Source organism: Somniosus microcephalus, chromosome 1, assembly GCF_052327205.1.
Source record: "Somniosus microcephalus isolate GS21.2 chromosome 1, FLI_Smic_1.0, whole genome shotgun sequence".
Lineage (NCBI taxonomy): Eukaryota > Metazoa > Chordata > Chondrichthyes > Squaliformes > Somniosidae > Somniosus > Somniosus microcephalus.
In genome coordinates this window covers 15865589-15874905 of record NC_140987.1, presented here as the reverse complement: position 1 = coordinate 15874905, position 9317 = coordinate 15865589, and the positions used below count along the sequence as shown (strand labels likewise).

The window sequence follows — 9317 nt, the reverse complement described above, 5'->3', positions numbered from 1 at the left end:
AAAGCAAGGCTTTAATCAACTTGTTTCAGAACGTGGAAGTCTAGTTGTATTTCACTAGCTCCTTGTCTTACAAAATGTCCCTGGCAAGCTGGGGCCGACGCCCGAGTATTTATACTCCTTGGACGACGCCACCAGCTGGCCGTCCAACGTTATTTCATAAGTAGTTTCTTGATGATGAGATTTATAACAGGTTGTCTCTCAGCACCATCAACTGCTTGCAAAGTCTATCTCTCAGCAACATCTACTCTATGGCACTCTTTGCAAAGACCATGGCCTCGATATTAACCCCACCTCACCACCGCCACCCCCCCCCGCCATACAGCAGGTGGGAGAGGGTCGGGGGAGGGTGTTGAAAATGTAAAAATAGGGAACGCGCCCCCAACCCATCGCTGATGCATCCGTTGCCATTTTTATGGTGGCGGGTTTTGTGGCGTCTAAGTGAACGCTTCATTAACAAATTTAAATCAGGCTCCCACGGTGCAATTGGGAGCCTGATTTAAATTTAACTGTTGCCACGTGGGTTTCCCAGGGGTCGGGAAGCCCGTCAGTGAAAGGGAGGCGGGAGCTGACAGCTCAAGAAGGTAAGTGCCATTTACAGCGCTCCTTGTGGGCTAGAAGGAGCAGGAGTGCTCCCCCACTCTCCTGAACCCTCAAGGAAGCCTTCAGCCTCCCCCTCTGCCGATCATGGCCTTTCTCTTCACCCCATCCCCCAAAGCTCCGATCTCTCGCTCCCTCCCACGATGGCTCCTCTTTTCCCCACCCCCGGTCCAATTGCTCACTCCCTCCCACCATGGTCTCTCTCCCAAAATGATTCAAATGAAGCCCTGTGGTTAAGATTGGCAGGGCAGCCAAGTCCCCGGCCTTGCCGGGATCTTTGTCCGTTACCAGGCTCCCCCGGACTCTCCTCGTCTCCCTGGTAATATCAGGGCCAGTGTCTCTGCAACCCTAGCCTCAGTTGGAGCTGCATCATGCTGAGCTCACTCAGGCCGCCTTCTTTCTTTCAGTGTCCTTCAGCTCCAGTTGAAATCCTGACTTAATTTAATTAGTTCTGGAATGGTTTTTATAATTTTAAGGAGAAAGATTGGGGTTTTAAAGTAAACGGTGCAGCCGGAAGAAGGGCAGGACAATGCTTGCTCATTAAACGGCAGTGCTGTAAACTGCCCGTGGAGCAGTTCGGCCAACTTGTTTCGTCACTGAGATTCAGAGTCGCAATCACCCGGCCTCGCCTTCACTGTTGGAGCCATCTGCTGTTTCTGAGACTGAGTGGCCCGCTGGCGTCATCAAATCACCCATAAACCACACTGGAGGGCGGCTAACTCCATTTCCTGAACAATGAGGAGACTGATAGAGGGGAGAGGGGGAGAGGAGAGAGGGGAAGAGGGGGAGAGGAGAGAGAGGGGGAGGGGAGAGGGGGAGAGAGAGGGAGAGGGGGAGAGGAGAGGGGGAGAGGAGAGGGGGAGAGGAGAGGGGGAGAGGGAGAGGAGAGGGGGAGAGGAGAGAGAGGGGGAGAGGAGAGAGGGGGAGGGGAGAGAGGGAGAGGGGGAGAGAGGGAGAGGAGAGGGGGAGAGGAGAGAGGGAGAGGAGAGATGGAGTGGAGAGGAGAGATGGGGGGGAGGAGAGATGGGGGGGAGGCGAGATGGGGGGAGGAGAGGGGGGAGAGGAGAGAGGGGGAGAGGGGGAGAGGAGAGAGGGGGAGAGGAGAGGGGGAGAGGAGAGAGGAGAGAGGGGGAGAGGAGAGGGGGGGAGAGGAGAGGGGGGGAGAGGAGAGGGGGGGAGAGGAGAGGGGGGAGAGGAGGGGGGGGAGAGGAGAGGGGGGAGAGGAGAGGGGGGAGAGGAGAGAGGAGAGGAGGAGAGAGGGGAGAGGGGGAGAGGAGAGAGAGGGAGAGGGGAGAGGGAGAGGGAGAGGAGAGAGAGGGGGAGAGGGGGAGAGGAGAGAGAGGGAGAGGAGAGGGGGAGAGAGGGAGAGGAGAGAGGGAGAGGAGAGATGGGGGGAGAGGAGAGATGGGGGGAGAGGAGAGATGGGGGAGAGGAGAGATGGGGGGAGAGGAGAGAGGGGGAGAGGAGGAGAGGAGAGCGGAGGAGAGGAGAGATGGGGGAGAGGAGAGAGGAGAGAAGGGGAGAGGAGAGAGGGAGAGGAGAGATGGGGGGAGAGGAGAGAGAGGGGGAGAGGAGAGCGGGAGAGGAGAGAGAGGGGGCGAGGGGAGAGAGGGGGGGAGAGGAGAGAGAGGGGGGGAGAGGAGAGAGAGAGGGGGAGAGGAGAGAGAGGGGGAGAGGAGAGAGAGGGGGAGAGGAGAGAGAGAGAGGGGGAGAGGAGAGAGAGAGAGGGGGAGAGGAGAGATGGGGGAGAGGAGAGAGAGAGAGGGGGAGAGGAGAGAGAGGGGGCGAGGAGAGAGAGGGGGAGAGGAGAGAGAGGGGGAGAGGAGAGAGAGAGAGGGGGAGAGGAGAGAGAGGGGGAGAGGAGAGAGAGAGAGGGGGAGAGGAGAGAGAGGGGGAGAGGAGAGAGAGGGGGCGAGGAGAGATGGGGAGAGGAGAGAGAGAGAGGGGGCGAGGAGAGAGAGGGGGAGAGGAGAGAGAGGGGGAGAGGAGAGAGAGAGAGGGGGCGAGGAGAGAGGGGGCGAGGAGAGATGACCACACCTCCTTGACTAGTTTCTGTCTTTGCCATGACAATATTCAATCATCTTTATCTGTGATCTCTAGCTCCATTCCTAACCAGCTGACACCCAACAGAGCATTAACTGCTTCGGTCACTCCATGGAGAAAGAATTAGTATTTCTATCGCACCCTTCATGTCCTCAGAATATCCCAAAGAGCTTCACATCAATGAAGTGCTTTTTGAAGTGTGGTCACTGTTGTAACGTAGGAAACGCGGCAGCCAATTTGCGCACAGCAAGCTCCCACAAACAGCAATGAGACAATCACCCAGGTAATCTACTTTAGGTATTGCTGGATGGGTGAGTTTAGTTGGGCCGAACGGCCTCCCTCATCCCCATCTATCATGTGCAAAATAGTTTGCTTTGAATGTATTTTATCCTCAGGCTGTCTCGCTCCATGCTCACAGCTTGAGCTCGAGACTCTGCTTATGCCTTCATTCTCGTCAGCATTTTTAGACACTGGGATCATGCCTCCTTTCTCTAATGAAAACCAGAACATGAGGTCAGGGTGTCCTGCAGCTGGACAGGAGTTGTCTGGTTTGCAAAGGAGGAGGAACAATCTGCCTCTAACAATTATGTATAGAATCCACACAAGCCTCCTCCCACCCTACTTCATCTAACCCTGTCACCATAACCGTCTTTTCCCTTCTCCCTCACATGTTTATCTAGCTTCCCCTTAAATACATCTATACTATTCACCTCAACCACTCCCTGTGGGAGCGAGTTCCACATTCTCACCACTCTCTGCGTAAAGAGGTTTCTCCTGAATTCCCTATTGGATTTATTAGTGACCATCTTATATTGATGGCCCCTAGTTTTGGACTCCCCCACAAGTGGAAACATTTTCTCTAGGTCTACCCTATCAAACCCTTTTATAATCTTAAAGATCTTTATCAGGTCATCCCTCAGCCTTCTCTTTTCTAGAGAAAAGAGCCCCAGCCGGTTCAAACTTTCCTGATAGTTGTTGTAATCTCTCAGTTCTGGTATCATCCTTGTAACTTTTTTTTTTGCACCTTCCTCAGTGCTTCTATATCCTTTTTATACAGTACAGGAAACTTTCGTTTATCCGGAGGTTAAATGTCCGGAAAGCTCTATCTACCGGCAAAATTCAGGAGTTGGTTCAGATAATTTTTTTTCTTTTCGTTGCTTCTTTTCTCCAGTCCTGGCTCTGCAAGCGTCTCTGTAGCTAAGCAACAGCTTCAGCTAGACGCTTGCAAGCTGCGCCGACTGTTTTGAAGCTGTTGCTAAGCAACAGGGTTTGTTGCTTCACACGGAGCTCTGAGCTCCGTATGTTTTAACATTAGCGCTGGTTTCTACGGCAGTTTTGATCTAACGGCACCAGCTCGGCCCCGTCGGTGCCGGATACCAGAAAGTTTCCTGTAATATGGAGACCAGAATCGTCGCTCTTACTTGCTGGTAAGTCAGCTAATCAAGGTCAGCCGAGGTTCAGTGGGTAGCACTCTCGCCTCTGAGTCAGATCTAAGCCCCACTCCAGAGACATGAGCACAAAATCTAGGCTGACACTCCCAGTGCAGTACTGAGGGAGCGCTGCATTGTCGGAGGTGCCGTCTTTCAGATGAGATGTTAAACCGAGACCCATCTGCTCTCTCAGGAGGACGTAAAAGATCCCATGGCACTATTTCAAAGAAGAGCAGGGGAGTTCTCCCCGGTGTCCTGGGGCCAATATTTATCCCTCAACCAACTAAGACAGATTATCTGGTCATTTATCACATTGCTGTTTGTGGGAGCTTGCTGTGCGCAAATTGGCTGCTGCATTTCCTACATTACAACAGTGACTCCACTTCAAAAAGTACTTCACTGGCTGTAAATCGATTTGGGACGTCGTGGGGTCATGAAAGGCGCTATAAAAATGCAAGTCTTGCTTTTTATTTTCACTCACCTATAGTTTGGGATCTTCTCTGAAAGGCCGAAGTCTCCCACCACAGCAGTGTACGACTTCTCCTCACACTTCACCAAGCAATTCTGAAAGGAAATCAGAGCAATATTGCGTAAGAACTGGATTCACAACACTCATTTTATTGAGGGACAGACTCTGTGGGTTGCACCCAAGGGTGGGCTTGCTTTCCGACCAAACTTAAGACTTCATTCCACGCCGGCTGTCATTTGCAACTAGTCCTATTAAAATACAGGTTGGATATAAAGCACCAAATCGTTCATTGAGCAACATCTGTCTGGTGGTTTGGGGTTTGGAACTGATGATCTGCGTCCGTTTTCCACCCCAGTGTAAACAGGGTGAAATAGCGGCAGACTCGGCATTCTATACCACAACCATCACCACGCCCACCACCTAGAAGGACAAGGGCAGCAGGCGCATGGGAACACCATCACCTCCAAGTTCCATTCCAAGTCACACACCATCCCGACTTGGATATACGTTGCCTTTCTTTCATCATCGCTGGATGAAAATCCTGGCACTCCCAACCTAACAGCATATGGACTGCAGCCGTTCAATAAGAAGGCCCACCACCACCTTCGCAAGAGCAACTAGAGATGGACAATAAATGCGGCCTTGCCAGCGATGCCCATACCCTAGAATGAATAAAGAAAACAACAGTGGCACCAGCCCTCAAGTATGAACAGGCTGGCTGATCCACCATTTGGGGAACAGAGGAACGTTAGGAACGGGAGTAGGCCATTCAGCCCCTCGAGCCTGTTAGATCATGGCTGACCTGTACCTCAGGTCAGAAGTGGGGATATTCGCTGATGACTGCACAGTGTTCAGCGCCGTTCACAACTCCTCAGATAATGAAGCAGTCCATGCCCGCGTGCAACAAGACCTGAACGACATTCAGGCTTGGGCTGATAAGTGGCAGGTAATATTCGCGCCACACAAGTGCCAGGCAATGACTATCTCCAACAAGCGAGAGTCTAACCACCGCCCCTTGACATTCAACGGCATTACCATCGTTCCTAGTTGCCCTGAGAAGGTGGTGGTGGGCTTTTATCTTGAACCACAGTGGCTTGCTAGACCACTTCAAAAGGCAGTTAAGAGTCAACCACATTGGTTGTGAGATTGGAGTCACACATAGGCCAGACTGGATAAGGACAGCAGTTTTCCTTCCCTAAAGGACATTCGTGAACCGGTTGGGTTTTTATAATAATTGAACACATTTACTGATACTGGATTTTTATTACCAGATTTTGTTTTTAAACTGAATTCAAATTCTCAGACTGCCTTGGTAGGGATTTAGAACTCACTAATCTAGGACTGCTAGTCCAGTAACATAACCTCTGCACTCCCGTACCCTCTAGGCAACCTGTCCTCGGTCTACTCCCTGTCCAGTTAAATATCTGCTGCCAGGTATTCCTGAAAGGACTAAAGCTCTCCTGTGTAGACCAGCCTATGCCTGTGTTGTTGCAGTCCCAGGCACTTATACAATAATGTAGGAACGGTAGCACAGTGGTTAGCTTACTGGACTAGAAATCCAGAGGCCTGGACTAATACATAGATACATAGAAGATAGGAGCAGGAGTAGGCCATTCGGCCCTTCGTGCCTGCTCCGCCATTTAATGAGATCATGGCTGATCCTTTAATTCAGTATCCCGTCCCCGCCTTCTCTCCGTAACCCTTAACCCCTTTTGCCCGTAGAAATATATCTAATTCCCTCTTAAATATATTTAATGAGCTGGCGTACACTGCCCTCTGTGGCAATGAGTTCCACAGGTTCACCACTCTCTGAGTGAAGAAATTCCCCCTCATCTCTGTCCTAAATGGTTTAGCCCTTATCCTTAAATTATGTCCTCTAGTTCTGTTCTCACCCGCCAAGGGAAACATTCCTTCTGCATCCAGTCTGTCTAGACCTGTCAGAATTTTATACACTTCTATGAGGTCCCCTCTCAATCTTTTAAACTCCAGTGTGTACATCCCTAAACTACATAGTCTCTCCTCATAGGTCATTCCCGCCATTCCTGGTATCAGCCTGGTGAATCGCCGCTGCACCCCCTCCATGGCAAGAACATCCTTCCTCAGATGAGGCGACCAAAACTGTACACAGTACTCGAGGTGTGGTCTCACCAGTGCCCTGTACAGCTGCAGCAAGGTATCCCTGTTCCTGTATTCTAACCCTTTTGCTATGAAGGCCAGCATACCGTTTGCCTTCTTGACCGCCTGTTGCACCTGCATGCTCGCCTTCAGTGACTGGTGTACAAGAACACCCAGGTCTCTCTGTACTTCCCCCTCTCCCAATCTATTGCCATTTAAATAATAATTTGCCCTCCCGTTCCTGCACCCAAGGTGGATAACTTCGCACTTGTCCACATTATAGTGCATCTGCCATTTATCCGCCCAATCGCCCAGTCTGTCCAAATCGCTCTGGAGCTTCCTGGTCTCTTCCTCTGAGCCCACCCCACCTCCTAGTTTAGTGTCGTCTGCAAATTTGGAAATGCTGCATCCGACTCCCTGATCCAGGTCATTAATGTAAATTGTGAACAGCTGGGGGCCCAGGACAGATCCCTGTGGTACCCCACTTGTTACTGCCTGCCATTCAGAAAATGAGCCGTTTATTCCAACTCTCTGTTTTCTATCTGACAGCCAGTTCCCTATCCACGCCAAAACTTTCCCCTTTATCCCATGAGCCTCAATTTTCCATGCTAATCTTTTATGTGGGACCTTATCGAAGGCCTTTTGGAAGTCCAGGTACACCACATCTACTGGCTCTCCCCCATCTATTCTACCAGTTACTCCCTCAAAAAATTCCAATAGATTAGTCAAGCACGATTTACCCTTTGTAAATCCATGTTGACTCTGTCCTATCCTGTCCCCATTTGCTAAGTGCTCCGCTATTTCATCCTTAATGATGGACTCCAGCATTTTGCCCACAACTGATGTAAGGCTTACAGGTCTGTAATTACCTGCTTTTTCCCTACCCCCCTTTTTGAATAGTGGGGTAACGTTAGCTACCCTCCAATCCATCGGCACTGTTCCCGAGTCTAATGAATTCTGAAAAATCATCCTTAGTGCATCCGCTATCTCTAGGGCCACCTCCTTCAGTACCCTAGGATGCATGTTATCAGGCCCTGGGGATTTGTCCACCTTCAATCCCTTTAGCTTCCTTAACACCATATCCTTAGAGATATTGATTTGCGTCAGTTCCTCCTTTGCCAATGTCCCTATTTTTCCCGATATCCCAGGGAGGTTTTTTGTGTCTTCCTTCGTAAAGACTGACCCAAAGTATGCATTTAGTTGATCTGCCATTTCCTTATTTCCCATTATATATTCCCCCGTATCTGACTGCAATGGACCAACTTTGGTTTTCACCAGTCTTTTCCTTTTGGTATACTTATAAAAGCTTTTGGAGTTAGTTTTTATATTTTCCGCCAGCTTGTTTTCGTAAGCTATTTTGCCCCTCTTGATTATGCCCTTTGCCCTCCTTTGCTCTATCTTAAACTGTTCCCAATCTTCCGCTCTGGCGCTTTTTTTGGCTATTTTATACGCCCTATCTTTGGATTTTATGCTGTCTCTAATTTCCCCTGTTATCCACGGTTGAGTCACCTTTTTAGATTTCCTTTTATGCCAGATTGGTATAAACAATTTTTGCAATTTTGTCATTCTATCTTTAAATGTTTGCCATTGTTTATCTACCTCCAGTCCTCCCAGGAACGTTGTCCAATCAGACCTACTCAGTTCCCGTCTCATGGCATCATAATTCCCCTTGTTTAAATTCAGGACCTTAGTCTCTGAGTCAATTTCTTCGCTCTCCATTTCGAGTGAGAAATCGATCATGTTATGATCGCTCTGACCCAAGGGTCCCCGTACAACAAGATTACTGATTAGTCCCTTCTCATTGCACAGTACCCAGTCCAATATAGCCTGTTCCCGAGTTGGTTCCTCGACATATTGATCCAGATAACCATCCCTCAAACACTCAAGGAATTCCTCCTCCTCATTATTTTTACTGATTAGGCTAGTCCAATCTATATGTAAGTTAAAGTCACCTATGATGACAGCTGTGCTCTTATTGCACGCTTCTCTAATTTCCCTCGTGATGCCCTCCCTAACCTCTATTTTACTATTTGGAGGCCTATATACCACTCCTATTAATGTTTTTCGCCCCTCGCTATTTCTTAGCTCCACCCATATAGATTCTGTATTAACTGAGTTAATATCCTTCCTTTCAATTGCATTTATCCCCTCTTTTACTAGCAATGCTACCCCTCCTCCCTTTCTTTTTTGTCGATCCTTCCTAAATACTGAATACCCCTGTATGTTAAGCTCCCAGCCCTGCTCACCCTGCAACCATGTTTCCGTAATCCCAATTAGATCATAATTATTAACCTCTATTTCCACAGCTAATTCATCTACCTTGTTCCTGATGCTTCTCGCATTAAGGTATAAAACCCTCAGGCTTTTTTTATGCTCACAATTTTTAATTTTAATGATCCGGTAGACATGAGTTCAAATCCCACCACAGCAGCTGGGGAATTTAAATTCAGTTAATTAAATAGATGTGGCACAAAAAACTAATAAGAAACTATCGGATTGTTGTAAAAACCCATCTGGTTCACTAATGTCCTTTAGGGAAGGATATCTGGCCTAAATGTGACCCACAGCAATGTGGTTGACTCTTAACTGCCATCTGAAATGGCCTAACAAGCCACTCAGTTATACACAGCCGCTACGACCTTCACCACATGGACTGCAGCAGT

The 9317-nt window shown here is 49.2% G+C and overlaps 2 protein-coding genes across 5 annotated transcripts in view; both read right to left on the bottom strand.

Moving 5' to 3' along the window:
• hmgcs1 (3-hydroxy-3-methylglutaryl-CoA synthase 1 (soluble)) overlaps positions 1–9317 on the bottom strand; it is a 379408-nt gene that overhangs the window by 191886 nt on the left and 178205 nt on the right. The gene's annotated exons all lie outside the window — the stretch shown is intronic.
• The window catches only part of LOC147123946 (dual specificity testis-specific protein kinase 1-like), a 146586-nt gene that overhangs the window by 74773 nt on the left and 62496 nt on the right, over positions 1–9317 (bottom strand). The window contains exon 4 of the mRNA XM_086011310.1: positions 4552–4634. Coding sequence (XP_085867436.1) covers positions 4552–4634 — 83 coding nt within the window. The remainder of the gene's footprint in view (positions 1–4551; positions 4635–9317) is intronic.